Below are 16625 nucleotides of genomic sequence, written 5' to 3'. Positions count from 1 at the left end.
ATTGATAACTCAAAAAGTATACATTTTTCTTAAAAAGTTTCTAGACAAATGTTTACTTGAATTTCACGTATATTCCAAAAATGTATTAATATACAGAGTGTTCTATTTAAAATAACAAAGTTACAGTCGACCTCTGCTATAAAGTTTCATGATTTTACTATAAGTATTTTGCCACATACATATAGTTTTAACTCGTCATATGACACCCTGTATAATCATTTCTTTCACACCCTTATCTAATTATTTGGATAGAATTTCATACGAAATCTAATTTTATACAAAAAATATTGCAAATAAAACATTAGAAATATCAAAACTATCGACGAATGTTTATTTATTTAGTAAGAGGTGATTTCTTTATATACAGAGTGTTTTAGGGCTTGTTATAGAAAATTCGATTAAGTTAGGTTAGGTTGTACTCTTTATTTAACTGTTTATAACTTTATTGTACATTTCTAAAAAACCGTTTACTATAAAGAGACATTCTGAAGAAAATTATCATAAATATTTAATTATCTATTGAAAATACATTTAAACATTTTCAATTAAACTGCATACTGTCGTATATCGTGTTATTTACGTAAGGAAAAAATTGAAATGTAGAAAAATTTAGTTGGTTAACCTACAACTTATCAAACTGGGCAAATGGCACTTCCGCTTTTATATCAAATCCCCGTATATTCAATTGCTTAAAATATTTTTGGTCTTAACCAAAGTTTTAGGACATCCCCTGTAGAAAAATTAGTTAAAAATGATTTGTAACTAACTATATCATTCAAAATTTTTTTGGGTTTCATAATTTAATTAAATGAAAATTCATATTATTATCAACTAAATTTATTTTAAATCAAAATTTTGAACATATTTTTCGAAATCAATTTCTAAGTCTTCAATTCCACAGCGCCGTTTCAGCTTCTACCAAACTAGTCCAGCGTGTCCTAGAGCTACCGAATGTCCAATGACACCATGTGTGCTCACAACGGCAGGGGCGTCGACGTAAGTTTCAACAATAGGAGCGGCGTGTACGATTGGAGCGGCTTGTACGATTGGAGCGGTACGTACAACTGGACTTACCAAAGCGTGATCGTGAACGATGGAAGTACTGTGCTCGCTGATAGAAGTGGGTACTGATCCAACTACGGCTGCGCTGTGTACTAGAGGCGCTAAAACTGTAGGTTTTGCAAAAACTGCGGCCAAAACGGCGAACAACACCACCAGTTTGAACATGTTTGTAGAAATAGGTCTGTGTTGTACTGTAGACAAACGAAGACTGTGATTAATGTCGAGAATTTCGCTCTTTTTATCTGAAATAGGACGCGTGGAACCGGCCATGGTACGACCTTGCGTATGAGATTCTTACAAAAGATAAATATGGTATTTCAAGTTGGTTCCTAGATTTTTTTTATATATTTTATTATTTCCAGATTTACGGTACATATACAAACGTCAAACGTAATTAATTTCATTAAGAAATAATTTTAATTATATTGTTTATTATACAGAGTTATGGGAAAGTCTGAAACACCTAAAATATTGCCTAAACCTCGCACAGTTTTCCTTATTTTATAAATGTGATTATGGACCAATGTAGTGAATGTTTCAGCCTCTTCTATGTCTATCCTTGGACTTTCTTCGGTTGTAATATAGTTTAATGACTATTTGTTTCAATAAAAAACAAGATTCTGTTGCTAAAAGTTTATTGAAAATGAATAATTTCAATTTATACTAAGTACTAGCTGTATTAACAGCTTGCAAACAACGAAACATACTTCGTATTAGATTTTTTATCAAAATCTGTGGAAAACTATCCCATTTCTGCACCAGGATATCGTTAATCCCTCCAGAATTTCCGTCTCCGATCTCACCCCTAAATGGGATTTAAGTCTGGACTGCAAGTTGACCAAACAAATTGCGTGATTTGTACCTCGTAGACAAAATATTTGCCTCCCACATACTATAACTAATCCTCCACCAAATGGAAGTCTCTCTACAATACACGCAACTTCTTCTCGTGCAAAATTTAATCTGATAATCTGGGAAAGCGACAGTCCAGTAGCTCATTTATATTTACTTTTCCAACTTCTAGAAGATGATTTCGGGAAACTGTCGTTAATGTTCGATTTCTTGGAGTACTAGAAACAAGAAAGCAATCAACTCTAGCTGGGATCATCTTCAAATCATTAAAATTACAAGGTAAATCTAATTTCTTTGTTCTCGTTTTTAAATATTATAAATTTGTTGTATCTATGTCCAGTATTGAGTGCTTCAATGTCAAATGGAGTTACCCCTGCTAGTGAAGATAATTGGAAAACCTTTCCACTACATCTATTCTTTTCTATTCGGTTTTCCGTCACTCGTTTTTCCCGTCTAACAGCATCGACTTCATCGCTTTTTCCTTCAATTTTTCCGTCCCGATATCTCGTCATTAATAATATGTATCCTTTGCCTATAGCTGTCATTCGTTTAGTTTGTCCCACATTTCGTTTGTATTTTGTTCTATTCCATATCAACATATCCATTTGTTTTCTACGATCCATAAGTTTTATCCTTTGTTATCTGTATGATATCGTTTGTTAAGTCTCTAAGCAACTCTTCCAGTGTCAAACTTGAGCTTTATTAGCAGTTTCAAATCATTTTTTTCGTCATTTCTTTTTTGTATGTGAAAATTCTTTTACAGTTTTTGTGTTTTATTCTGTTTAATAACTGTTTTAACGCTAGGTTGAAGATGTTCCCTAAGTATATAGTTCACAATATAATTAATTAAAAGTGACAACAAAATTTTTTGCTTGTTAATAATGCCACGGCTCGTTTTCTTTAAAATACTGAGTCGAGAATATCAGCACAAAGTCCAAATTTTGATGTTAAAGCTCCCAGTTATTTGAAGATCTATTTCTTTGCTTAAATTAACAATTCCAATGAAATCGAATAATTTTCGAATGCGTAATAAAAAACACGTTTCAAAAAGCGAGTTTTGAAGGTCCTGCAAGATTAATTGAAGTCACTTATTCAGTAAATTCACCCAAGATGAAGGTTAATGTTAACGTTAAAGTAAAAGGAGTTTAAATGTTATTGACCTGCCTACAGAGCTAGATTAATCAGATAAAGGTGTTCATATATTATGACTGATCGATTTTAATTCCATGATTTGATCGTTATTCGAATTTATCTCAAAAAACTGTTCAAGTATAGCTCTTTTTCAACGATTTAAACAAAAAAGCATCTCGTTGAAGTTATTTTTTAAGATATTTATGAATCTATATAATTTTTCTATACAATTTTGTATACTAATCTTCAATTAGACAATTCCACACATCACAGACGCTTCTTGTAAGTGAATCTGCAATCTCGTGACATAATTTTTATTGAAAAAGACACAGTTAATGAGTCGTAAGATATGGAGGTTAGAAAACCAATGTAGTACCAGCACTCGACGTACCACATGATGGATGTTGGCGAGTGTTAAATCGTTGTCGATTTATCCCCGTAAAGCATTTAAATATAACTCTACCCTGTCACGTGAGCCTCAAAAAAGTACTGCCCACACACACAATAAAAACGTGACGACTCTGGTCGTTCTAATGAACTGTTTCCATATTTTCGTTAGTTGTTTCAGATACTGGTCTTCCAGAACGCGAGGTGTCGACAACAGGGCCCTTATTTTAAAATTTCTGGTACGTCTTTTACACTGTTAGCTATGATTCAAACAGCCATCGACATCTCTAGATCAAGCCATCTAGATCATTCTTTTTAAGATGAATTTTACATCGTAACGAATTGAATTCATTCAATTGACGTAATGAAAGAAAATAAAGTTTCAAAATCCATTTCAACTTAATATATTATTATGTAAGGTACTTTAAGTTCCATTACATATCGTGACCATAATAAAATTTATTATATTTTATGCAATGAACAAACTCAACATTTGTTTATAAATGTGCAATATGTCACTTTTTGGTAATCATAACAATGACCCAAATTTTTGAATTGCATGGTGTATATTTGAGGTCAAAATAAAGGCATGAACATTATTAGAGAAAGAATTAAAGATATCCCTCATCATATTTGATTTTACATACACAAGTCAATGGATGGGAAAATCCTGTCAGCAAACCAGAATAGCTGGAAAGGACAACTGACATAAAATTAGGAATATAAATAAAAACAAATTTAGAATTCAATCTTTTTTAATAGTAAATTATAATATAAAAAGACTTGCTCATTAATCATTAATCATCAATTAAAACGATTTACCAAGGATGTAGTGATGCAGGGTAAGCAGCTACCAAAGGATTCCTCAAAGCATCAACTCTGGCGCTATAGCTTGTAGCTACAGGAGTCACAAATTTTTGTAAAACAGGAGCAGCTACCACAGGTGAACTTATCAATTTTTGAGCAACTGGAACAGTAACTAGAGGCTGGCTGATTAGTTTTGCTCTATAACTATAACTACGAGCTGCGGGCACTGCTGCTACTAAAGGTGCACTGTAAACCAATCCACTGGGCTCAGCTGTACATACAGCTAAAATAACTGAAAGTACTACTAATTTCAACATCTTCGTTTAGGATCTAATTTGATGGATGATGAGTTTTTACTGACTACGAAGAAATTCTATTTGTCTTTTATACGAGTTTATAGAGATATTTGTAATCGTTTTTGATTATAATTATCTCAAGGATGATTTGATTGAAGATTTAAATGGGGTCAATAAAAAATATTTAGGGGAGATTGGTAGAATTTAAAACATAAACATCGATGTTTGAACCATTTTATATCTAGTTTCAAAAATTTTTCTTCGAAATATATAAAAGTAGATGTCCTATCTGACACTAATTCATCATGGTGCAACCGAAGCTACCAAAGTTTGTACAGTAAGTTTTTTCACCACAAAAAAAGAATTTTCGAATTTTCCTTCCCTAATGAAGGGAAATGCTACTTATGGTGCGTGCTAATTAACACCATGAACAGATTGGAGGCGTTTGAGATGTGGATCAACCGAAAAAGAGTTACATGGACGGCAAGAAGACAAAACAAAGAAGTTCTGAGGAGAATACGAATAGAAATTAAGAAGATTGGGCAAGAAACATTTGTCGTTTCCACAATGTAGAAGTGCTCTCAAACATTCATTAATGGATAGCACAAGAAGAAGAAGTTGAATAGAGGATGGTAATTTGCGACAGAGTCCACTGTTTTTATCAATTTTTCCTAGCACGTGATTGTTTATCAATGTCAGTCTCAAAATTAGATTCAAACTAATTTTATTATCATAGTTTCTCTACCTGAAGGAGAAGGATTCAAATTCTAATAATGGTGGATTACAGCGATAGACTTGGATGTCGTGAAGAAACTTTTGCTTGATTTAACGAAGTACATTTTACCTCCAGTTGCTTGAAAACAGTAAGTAGAATTGAAAAACTCAATCAAACCGAAGGGAAGCTCTAAAATCTAAAACACCAAGATCCAAAAGTAGATACTACAACAAAATGTTAGTAGCTTGTGGTAAAGTTCTTAAAACAAGGAAAATTAAGTTCACCAGCTCTCAGAAGATGATCCAAACAAACGTTTGAAATATTCTCAATAATATACACCTCAGGAAAATCCCTAAAACTTGGACACCAGTAACAAAACTGGGCAATAACCACGTATTAATTATTAATCCCATGAGTAACCGTAGACCTGTTAGTTATTTAGATATAGTACAAGATAAGCAGCTTTGAAATTGAAAATATTTTAATTTATACAGGTTTGAATATACAATTTATATACGTTTGAATAAATAGCGAAAGCTTTCAACATGCAGATATCTCTGAAGAAAACCAAATCTTTTACAGTATCCAGAGAATCAGGAAGATGTAAACTCGCAATATACGATCAGTTTGTATGTAAGAATGAAGAGAAATCGACGAAGGAAATGGAGAGACCACGTGGACAGAATATCAGATGACAGGTTGACAAAGATTGCGAAGAAAAACCGAATATATCCCTACAAGATGGTGTGAAAGCTGGTCTTCATTATCCTAGCTGCAGCTAGGCAACCATCGATGGAAATTCAGGACTAAGTCCTAACGTACGATGAAGAATAAGAAGGAAATAATTCATACTGTTGCTTTAGGGTTCTGGATTTAGTGCCGAGATTTTCCTTTTAGTCAATTTTATAACTGTGGATTCTATGGATTGAATATTTCGAATTTCGTACTGTTTTTGAAATCGAATCTTCTAGTTTCCCCACTCTCTCCTATAAAAATAAAATTTCACCTAATTCCGAATGAGTTTCTTTGGAATAACAATTGAAATTTCTTCACTAACAACAATTACGCTATTTTTGTAAAATATTTCGAATGTCTCAAGGTTTAAGACCTCCATTTAACATTATTACGTTTTGCGATGCAGAAAATGAGATTAAAGTTTATTAATGTGCATCGGGTGTCTCTTCGATTAGGTAAATGGCTCGTGTCAAGAATAATATTTATCCACATTCATATGGAAAAATAATAAGGATTTGATTTTCGAAATACTTCGAAATTAAACTGAAATCAACATTAAAGAGAAAATAAAAAAATACTACTACAAACCACGAAGTTAAAGATGAATTTCGTGGAAAAATAGAAGGGATATTCGAGAAAATAATCGAGTATACAAAGGGCAAAAGGACGATCCACGTATCGATAAACAACAATGGAATGAAATTGGACGATCTTGCAACAAACACGAGAAACGCAGACTTACATTTTTTTAGTGATGAAGATAATAATAGAATGCAAAAAAATGCAGAAAAAATAGACTACAGAGCAATTAAAAACAAATCATGAAATCCAAGACAAATTAAGAGAAGGTCTGACGCAGGACGGACTTAGTTTTATTGAAAAAAATTTGGAGAAACATAAAAGCAGCAAACAGGACACTAGGGGAGGGAAAACTTCATCAAAGGAAAGCGTGGTTTGACAAAGATTGGAAAGCAGATACAAAGAAGTAACAAAAAACTAGCTTGCAAGGCACAGATAAAAAAAAATGAAGCACTAAAATGTTGTAAAAGAAAGAGAAGACTGTAGATAGATGCATTGATAACTGAAATGAATAACTGCAAAGACAGCAGAAATCTTTTCAATTACATCAGAGCACAAAATACGCCAATCGGGGAGTTATAGGGAATATAAAAGAAGGAACTGGGAAGATAGACAAAGCTTTACACGAATTGGTATTTGGTAAAAAATAAAACTTGGAAGTAGTTCTCTAGAGAGAGTTTGACGCAAGATGGACTTGGTTTTATTGAAGAAAATTGGAGAAACATGACAACAACAGGGAGAAGTTAAACAAAGAAAGGTCGTTGAGACCAAAAGTATTATTTAGAAGTACTTAACAAAGAGAAATATTTTTAAATTGAATGCAAGTTGCGATTGAGGCAAATCTTGGAGTTCAATGTGGAATAATATGAAATTAATTTTTAATTTTAATAAAATTCAATAGAAATAGGAAATAAGTAGTAACGTGAAGAATATAAAGTTAATTTGATTGCTTAGATGATAAAAACAATGATTTAAAAGCTAGTGATTACAATGTGAGATAATTAGTATCAGAGATTCAAACGAAGTTGACAAAATTACTAGATGGAATGGAATTTTATGATTTATATTAGATAAACAATATTAAATGATGCGATGGTAATGATGAAATTAATCATAATGTGAAAAACTCATCTACTTTAAATTATTCCAGTTGTTTATAACACTTTTACACAAGACGACAACCAAGAGAAAACAAATTGTTTTGGGAGTGATCGTCGGAGTGATATTTTTCGCATTATCGTGTTAATGCTATTTTCTCGGAAAACTGTGTGTAGTCTCCTGTGAGAGCTTTCAGCTCCGTTAGATGGGAAATGTTTAACATTAAGAGTGTAACAGACAACCCTACTATTATATAATGTGTTTCATTATTTTATTATAAATTACAGTCTCGCTTAATTCTAGCACATATTTATGAATTAATCGAGCTCAATTCAATTCAGACAAAGGTATAAAATCAAAAATATTTCTTTTGAAGTTGATTTTATTTATAAATGATGTACATAATTGGAATATAGATAATAAATTTTAAATCTTTCTACATCCTTACACAAAGATAGTCCTTGGAGTACCTGGCTTGACCTAGAGATGGCGGTAGTTGCTTGAAAAATGTTTGTCAACCATCAATAGTGAACGTTTTCAGCGAATTTGTAGACATGAAAAAAATGGGTCATCGTTATGTTATACAATATTACTAAAAGCTGAACTAGATGCTGTACTCTGGACCTGCGAAGATCAGCTTAGACCAAATGAAGAGACGACTCTGGAAATGTTGAAGAAATTCCACAACACGGTACTGGATGATCGTTTACTGATAGTTTGCGAGTTAACAGATAGAGTAGACATTCTGAAACTTGCTATATTTGAAAATTTGAACAAGACGAGTGCCGCGTTTGCTCACAATGGAACCAAAACATAGTCGTGAAGTGTTTGGCGATGTTTCACAAAAATTTTCGCTCCGTTTCATAACCAAGGATGAAACGTAGGTGCATAACTTCATACCCGAAGCAAAAGAACAATCAAAACAATGGACTAAAATGTGAAAACCGGATTCGAAGAAGGCACAGACTGTTCTATCTACAGCGTCGGTTTTTTGAGATGCGTGTGAGAAAATTTCCATTAAATATCTTGAAAAAAGAGAAACTATCAATGACAACGTTAAAGCGAAAAAATCAAACAAAAAAAACCACATTTGTCTGTGTTGTTTTTGCAAACTTTGAAAAATGACTTTTAAAGTCCTGTTTGTGGTTCTGTATCTTTCTAAAACACTACAGATTCATTTTAATATTGTTAATTCTATTTAGAATACTTCTAATTGACTTTATGATCGTTCAAATACATTTTTGATAACTTTGAAACATTCTAAATCTTTCTAAATCATTTTAGATCCTTTAAGACAGTTTAACATCACTATTAAATATTTTGATTATATTTAGAATCCATTTAAAGATTTTCGAATCATTCAAATTCACTACAAAATTGTTCAACACCACTTTTTATTCCCTGTGGGGATTTTTTTATTATTCTAGAATACTTTAGGAGTTTCACGATTTTTAATGAATACTTTTAACCATTTTTGTTCTTTTTAGAATTCCTGTAGGACGTTTTATAATTTTTTTTTGTTCATTTAAACTAATCTTAGCTTATTATATATCATTTTGTACTAGTTTTAGATTAATTTTAACTAAAAACGTTGCTTTATTATTTTGAAAAATAAGTAATACCTTTAAATCAATATAGATAATGATGGAATGTTTTTTAATACGTTGACGTCGTTTGAAGAGCAGTGTAGATAATTGTGTCTTCCGTTAACGTTGACATACCTAGCAAGAAATAAAACTTGAAGAAAATCGCCTCCGGGTCGTATACCCCGTTTGGTTAACGATCCGAACAGCCTTGCACTGCCATACGATAAATTTTATATTTATTACGTTCATCTTATAACCACCATTTTAATGTTGCATCTTTTCATGTATTTTCCATAAAACTGCGGCGATTTTGTTTAGGAAACAAAAGATTTTATAGTCAGTCAAAAAAATGTGATAATACGGAATACTGAAAACGATAAACTTGATATAGTAGATATCAATTTAGTTTTTGACTCGAAAAAATATTCCGCTATAATGCCAAATTAGTTGTATAGTATTTTTAATTAAATATTGGCACTTATCGTATAACTATTCACCAACACTTATCACTAATTTATTCAAATCACGTTTCACTATCCTGATGTGTATATCGAATTATTTATCAACTGCTATGGCTTTTAGAGCCTCATTTTAATAGTATTATCCAATTCCACAAATTTCGTTTACTTTAAATCCCTAGTTTACCGCAAACAAATCAAAATTATCTTCATGAAAACAGTTTCAACATAATCTAAACATCTCATAAAGCGAGCTCGACTAATCCACTAAACTTCAGCATCGATTAACATGATAGAAAATGACCGGCTGCACGATCAATGTCAGTGGACGAGTTCGTAACAGTATAATATGTTTAATACCATTAAATATGTTTCCTTTTAGAATATTAAGACGTTTCGTATCGCTTAGGAATATTAGTATAAACAAAATCTTTTATTCTGTTCCACAAATAAAAATCCAAGCAAGTCAGGTGGATTTTAAATGAAATAGCAAACGTTTAATAGTTGTAACTGTGTTCCAACACTCTTTTTTCGATCAATATTTGGCTTTGATTCCAGATTATTGGATCGGACGAATATTTCCACACCTGTGGCCACCTGGACACAATTCTCTGGATTTTTATGTGTGGGAATATCTAAAGTAGCTCATTTACACAATTTCGATCTTCGAAATCGTATCATACAAGGTACTGTTATTAGTAACTGGTAACATATTCGGCAATCCTTTAGACGTAGAGCGGTTACTTGCATGTTGGCTGGAGGTGCACATTTTGAACATATGCTCAGAAAAGAACTATTTTTACTTTATATTGTGGCTTCTAATAAAATTATAAAACAATTCCACACCCTGTATCTCATTAACTACAAAACTTATCGCACACTATAATAATTTAGATTTTTATTTAAGATTGAGATTATGCCAAAACATTCGCAGTTAAATATTTTCAACATCTTCTTCATTGACATTCATACTTCTTTTTAGTGCTTTTATAGTTTTTTTTTTTATATTGTGCGTTATATTTTTATTTTCAATAGCGAATTTTTGAGAAGAGAATGAAGTGAACTATATATCTAGTTTTTCACCTTGATTCAAGGTCCAATCTAAAAATCCTTTTAATAAATAATGTCTCGTAATATTACTCACTTTATATCCGGTTGAAATTCGTATAAAACCCGCTTTGAAATAAGAAAAATTATCAGTTTCTGTCAGTCAGTTCTACTACTAACAACACAGACCTATTTTACAAAAATGTTCAAATTGGTGGTGTTGTCTGCTCTATTAGCTCTCGCTGTCGCTAAACCAAGCGGAGTGTGGGTGGAAAATCCAGTAGTGGAAACTTACAGCGCACCAGTAGTAGCTGCAGTACCTTCCGCTGTAAGTCACACCTACAGAAAGGACGTCATCAGTGAACCAGCAGTCGTTGCTTATTCAGCACCAGTTGTTCAAAAGTATGTAGCCACAGCTCCTGTTGTCGCCGCCCCCGTTGTTCAGAAATACGTAGCTACTGCTCCGGTTGTTCAAAAATATGTCGCTGCACCTATTGCCGTTCCTGCTGCACTTAGTCACAGTTATAGAAGTGACATCGTCAGTAAACCAGTTATTGCAACTTACGCCGCTCCATGGGCGTACGGACACGGATGGTAAATGAAAAAACTGATGAAAAATATCAATTATAAATAAATATTTCGAAAAAATATACATGTTGTTATCATTTTAAATTCAAAATCACGTGAAATCTTTAATCCTGTTTGACATATTCTTCTGGGAATCTACGATATCTTGTGACACAACGATAGAATGGAAATTTGAATTTGAAAAAACGCTTTATAATTATTGGACAATAATGGTCCTTACTATCGTACTAAACTTCCCTACATTATGAGTACTACAAATATTAATATGTCCCCACAAGCCAACTCCATCTTCTTCTTTTTAATTCCAAATATTTAGCCTCCTCCTGAAGCCTTATAAAGACCCCATAGCTCTCCTAGTTTATAGTTTTTTTTTATTCTTATATATTCTACTGATTTGTTCGATAATGTTAACTAAAATATAAATCTTTTAGTACCTTTTCTCGATCAAACAGTATGACCTGATTTTGACGAGACGCTTACCAGAGGTTGTAGGCGATAGCCATTCACACTCTCGATCGTTCCAGTTGCTCACTACGTCTACTAGACATAATTCTAACGACATTTATACCAGGAACAGATTTATTGCAAGCTATTTTTTTAAATATCAATTTTTGTTTACATTAAATAAAATACAACAACAAAATTATTCATTATAGTCGACAATATTGACGAAGAAACTTTTAACACACCTCAACTTCACATACTATAAGCAGAATAACACTGTTGCCATTTTACAGAATTAACTATTATCATATATTGATGAGTGTGAGCAAAAACGCTGAGTATTTTTTATGTTGATCAGCCAGAGAAAAACGTAAACAATGAAGTTTCACTATTCTTTTGGAAACTAGAAAAAATCTACTTTTCTATGTAAAAAATAAACACAAGAGGGTGTGGAGATGCCTGTGCTATTGATCTTGAACTTTTGTAGGCTGTGGTGTTCAAGAACGACGTGCTTTGGTAGCTTGCACTTCTCCAAAGAGATTGACATTCTGAGCGTTTACAGGTAAACTCTGTACATATGATCCACATCTCCCCGTCGAGTAGGTTTTGCAAAAACTGCTCTACTTAGGATTATATTAGACAGCTCGGAAGAGCATTTGACCTAGTTGTCAGATCAGCGACACATCTATGTACTAAACTGTCCAAGTTTCTGGTCAACTCTGGATAAGCCGAAATGCTCTGGTCTTGTAGACGATTTGAAGCTGTTGCGGAGTATATAGCTTTGTGGTCTTGAAGAAGGCTTCAAGTTTTTGTGAAGCTGCCTTATCGACCACGTGACATATCGCTTCCAATCATAACATACAACAAGCTATTTTCTCTGATATTTGCAGTCTTCTTTGTAAGAATAGTAACCTGGGTCCTTGCTGCATTAAATTATATATTAAACTATCTATAAATAAAGCAAAAACGATTAGAACAGTTTATAATCTATATTTTTGAACCAATTTTGAATAAGAATTTTGTTATTTCAAACTAAAAGATGAGCTGGTTATGTAGTTAAATGCAAAAAAAGATTTTGAATCTTGAATCACAGTTTCCAAGAAGTTGTCGCTTAGTTTCGTGAATGAATAACGCGAAAGATCTGATAAGTATCGAAATTTTACTTAATGAACTTTCTTTTAAATGTAATATTGAACTACAGTTATTTCAAATAATCAAGAGAGTGAATTGAAAAGAGCGACTGTTTTTTGATCCATAGTTTGAGATTTTATTCACTTATTAGAAACCACAACTTTACAAATCCTGTAGCAATAGTGAATCCATTCAATAATATCAACAATGTATTTAAATCGAACACTCTGTATATATTATTATATACACTATCGATCAAGATAAAACTTTTATTTTGTCAAGCAAACGACGATCAGCTCAGATCAATAAATCTTTAGTACTTGTGAAAGTAGATTGAAACAATTTGACTTTTTTGGAAAAATTTCAGTGAAGAAATTTTTTTAGAAATGTCAAAATGAAATTAAAAAGTCGCAGTGGGCTATAGAACATAAAAATTGGACACGTGGATAGTGGGACAGAGTTTTATGAAGTGATGAATCACAGTTTGAGATTTTTGGGTCTGAGAAAAAATTTAATCCCGAATGTAAGAGGATGTTTTAAAAGAAGGGTGACAGAAGACCTGGTAAAACTTGTAGGGATTTAGAAGAAAGAATGCTATAAAAAAATATGAGAAGAAAATGTAATATACTTTGCATGACAATGATTCTCAAAAATCAGTGCAAAAATTATTTGAAAAAACTGAAAGTAAACACAGACTTTAACCCTATTGAGTTGTTGAGGTATAAATTAGACAGGGAAGTCAGTAAGCAGTGTCTTTCACTTCAAATCTTTGGAATATTTTGAAAAACTAATAGGACCAAACATACGACGGTTTGTATCAAAATATAAACCTGAACTTAACAATAATAAAAAGTTTATGAGACCTATTATCAGCTTAAAAATCAATATTTTTTATTTCTAAAATGAGAAGTTATTCAAGCCATGTACATTAGAAAGAGAATAATTATAAAAAAAAAACTAACAGACCATGAGTTTTCACAACTAACATTATAAAATAAAATCTGCATATCAAGTTTCACAATATCAAGTATTGCACTATATATTAACCTTAAGTCGAGGTTAAAACCAAAATTTCGCTTATAAAAAAATGAATCTAGAATTTCCGCCTTGAAATTAGTATAAAACCCGCTGGTAAATATGAAAAATTATCAGTTTCTGTCAGTCAGTTCTACTACTAACAACACAGACCTATTTTACAAAAATGTTCAAATTGGTGGTGTTGTCTGCTCTTTTAGCTCTTACTGTCGCTAAACCAAGCGGAGTATGGTTAGGGAATCCAGTAGTGGAAACTTACAGCGCACCAGTAGTAGCTGCAGTACCTTCCGCTGTAAGTCACACCTACAGAAAGGACGTCATCAGTGAACCAGCAGTCGTTGCTTATTCAACACCAGTTGTTCAAAAGTATGTAGCCACAGCTCCTGTTGTCGCCGCCCCCGTTGTTCAGAAATACGTTGCTGCTCCAGTTGCCGTTCCTGCTGCGGTAAGTCACAGCTACAGGAGTGACATAGTGAGCAAACCAGTTGTTGCTGCTTATGCTGCTCCTTGGTCTTATGGATATGGCTGGTGATTTTGAAAACTCCTACCAAATGATCATGTAATTAACGATATTTATTGAAAATTCGTAATAAACATATGGACAATAATCATATTTATATCATTTGATCTCCCTAGCATTCGGATCATTTTCAGCAAACTCCTGCAAACACCAGGTGCAGTTTTGATGCATTTAAAAACTAAATTTAGAAAAGTGAGCCGACTAGGTGCTTATTAAGGTATTATCCAGTCAATAACCCCCTTTTTCTCGTGTATTTATCTCATACCCTCTACCGAGTGTTACTTTTTCTCTAGGGGTAAATTTCACCTCGGGGGTAAAAAATTTTTTATTAAAAAACGTACGTAAATCCATAAATTGACTCATCCTAAGCATTTTTATTTTATAATGTTTTATCTGAAAATCAATACTTTTCGAGTTATTCGTGATTGAAATTTTCGATTATCAGCCAAAAAAACACGTTGCGGATGATTTTTCGCGTATAACTGAAGAAAAATGCATTTATTCGAAAAACTACAAGAACAAGATTATATTTTATAAAAAAATACAAAAAATTGTATATTTATAATATTTACATACCAAATACAAACGGAATTATTCCTTGTTAAAGTTGATTGGTATTTTCAAACGTCTAAATGAAAAGTTTCTACGTTCAATAACTAAAAACCAATGCATTTTTTGTGGAAAACTTATAGAAGCTGTTTTCAAGTACTTTAAAAAATCTTCATTTTAATTTCTTATTGAAGTTTCTAGCATCAAAACTAAGCGAGTTATGAAGAGAATTATTTCCTATTCCTATTTTTTCGTTGGAAATAATTTGTGAAAACCTCACCCCCTCTTCTACTCTATTAAAATTTAAGAAAAAATCATCACTATATCACAATTCACTTTATTCATGTTCACATAATATGTTTTGAGAGTTTGACTAGTTTTAAGTACTAATTTTTGAAAAAAAAATGAGCTTGAAGTAAGAAAATGATTTTGGTGATTTATCGCATTTTCCTCAAAATAACTCATGAACTAATAGTTAGTTACGTAAAATTTTGTAAAGTTCAAAATTGTAGTTTTTGTTTCGAAAATTTTCACATACCAATTTTTTTTGTAGGATAAAAATCGAGTGAGATTTAGCCCTTTTAGTATGAACCAATAATGCTTTTTTTAAGAGCTTGATTGCTTAAAAAGTAAGCGAGTTATGGTGAAAAAATATTGATGAATATACAGAGTGGCTATGATAAACTTGAGCGTACTGTATACAAAAGTATGTGGGCATGGTATTTACAGTTATATTTCATGTACACGTTGTATAGAGAAGCCGAATGCACGAAAGTGGTTGATAAATCATAAATTATATTAGAAATTTTCAATTGACATCCATTTTACTGATACAAATATGATTTCCGTTGATTACATAGTCGAAATTTATAAATTCTTCTCGAATAGAGGTGATTTTTATTACCAAAAAAGAAAAAGCAAACCTCGACATAGGGTAGATTTTGAAATAGAGGGTAAACAGAAATCCGAATTTTGATTTATTGGATAAATACACAATTCACACTTTTTTAACGTCATTGACTAGACTATATGATTTCCGTTGATTACATAGTCGAATTTGATAAATTCTTCTCAAATAGAAGTGGTTTTTATTACCAAAAAAGTGAAAGCAAACCTCGACATAAGGTAAATTTTGAAATAGAGGGTAAACAGAAATCCGAATTTTGATTTATTGAATAAATACACAATTCACATTTTTTTAACGTCATTGACTAGACTATATGATTTCCGTTGATTACATAGTCGAAATTGATAAATTCTTCTCAAATAGAAGTGGTTTTTATTACCAAAAAAGTAAAAGCAAACCTCGACATAGGGTAAATTTTGAAATAGAGGGTAAACAGAAATCCGAATTTTGATTTATTGAATAAATACACAATTCACACTTTTTTTAACGTCATTGACTAGACTATATGATTTCCGTTGATTACATAGTCGAAATTGATAAATTCTTTTCGAATAGAGGTGGTTTTTATTACCAAAAAAGAAAAAGCAAACCTCGACATAGGGTAGATTTTGAAATAGAGGGTAAACAGAAATCTGAATTTTGATTTATTGGATAAATACACAATTCACACTTTTTTAACGTCATTGACTAGACTATAT

The 16625-nt window shown here is 32.0% G+C and overlaps 2 protein-coding genes across 2 annotated transcripts; one reads left to right on the top strand and one right to left on the bottom strand.

Annotated features, from left to right (window-relative positions):
* Positions 1-821: 821 nt before the first annotated feature.
* On the bottom strand, positions 822-4556 carry LOC130895797 (uncharacterized). Its single transcript, XM_057803346.1, has 2 exons — positions 4255-4556; positions 822-1270 (listed from the first exon to the last, which is right to left on the bottom strand). Exons 1-2 carry the CDS (start codon positions 4554-4556, stop codon positions 916-918), a joined length of 657 nt encoding a protein of 218 aa, XP_057659329.1. The 3' UTR covers positions 822-915.
* A 6381-nt stretch (positions 4557-10937) lies between these two features.
* On the top strand, positions 10938-14483 carry LOC130895796 (pupal cuticle protein G1A-like). Its single transcript, XM_057803345.1, has 2 exons — positions 10938-11347; positions 14069-14483. The coding sequence occupies exons 1-2, from the start codon at positions 10956-10958 to the stop codon at positions 14481-14483; spliced, it is 807 nt and encodes a 268-aa protein (XP_057659328.1). The 5' UTR covers positions 10938-10955.
* The last annotated feature ends 2142 nt before the right edge of the window (positions 14484-16625 follow it).

Source organism: Diorhabda carinulata, chromosome 6, assembly GCF_026250575.1.
Source record: "Diorhabda carinulata isolate Delta chromosome 6, icDioCari1.1, whole genome shotgun sequence".
Lineage (NCBI taxonomy): Eukaryota > Metazoa > Arthropoda > Insecta > Coleoptera > Chrysomelidae > Diorhabda > Diorhabda carinulata.
Note: the sequence above shows the minus strand (reverse complement) of the source record. Positions and strands in the feature narration are given on the sequence as shown.

Bases quoted from the DNA above. Each gene is read 5' to 3' on its own strand.
- LOC130895796 (XM_057803345.1), top strand. From the start codon at position 10,956: ATGTTCAAATTGGTGGTGTTGTCTGCTCTATTAGCTCTCGCTGTCGCT. The intron at 11,348-14,068 runs GTAAATGAAAAA...AAAAATTATCAG, and splicing joins TGGGCGTACGGACACGGATG to TTTCTGTCAGTCAGTTCTAC.
- LOC130895797 (XM_057803346.1), bottom strand. From the start codon at position 4,556: ATGTTGAAATTAGTAGTACTTTCAGTTATTTTAGCTGTATGTACAGCT. The intron at 1,271-4,254 runs GTAAATCGTTTT...CATTAATCACAG, and splicing joins CCTGCATCACTACATCCTTG to TCTTCGTTTGTCTACAGTAC.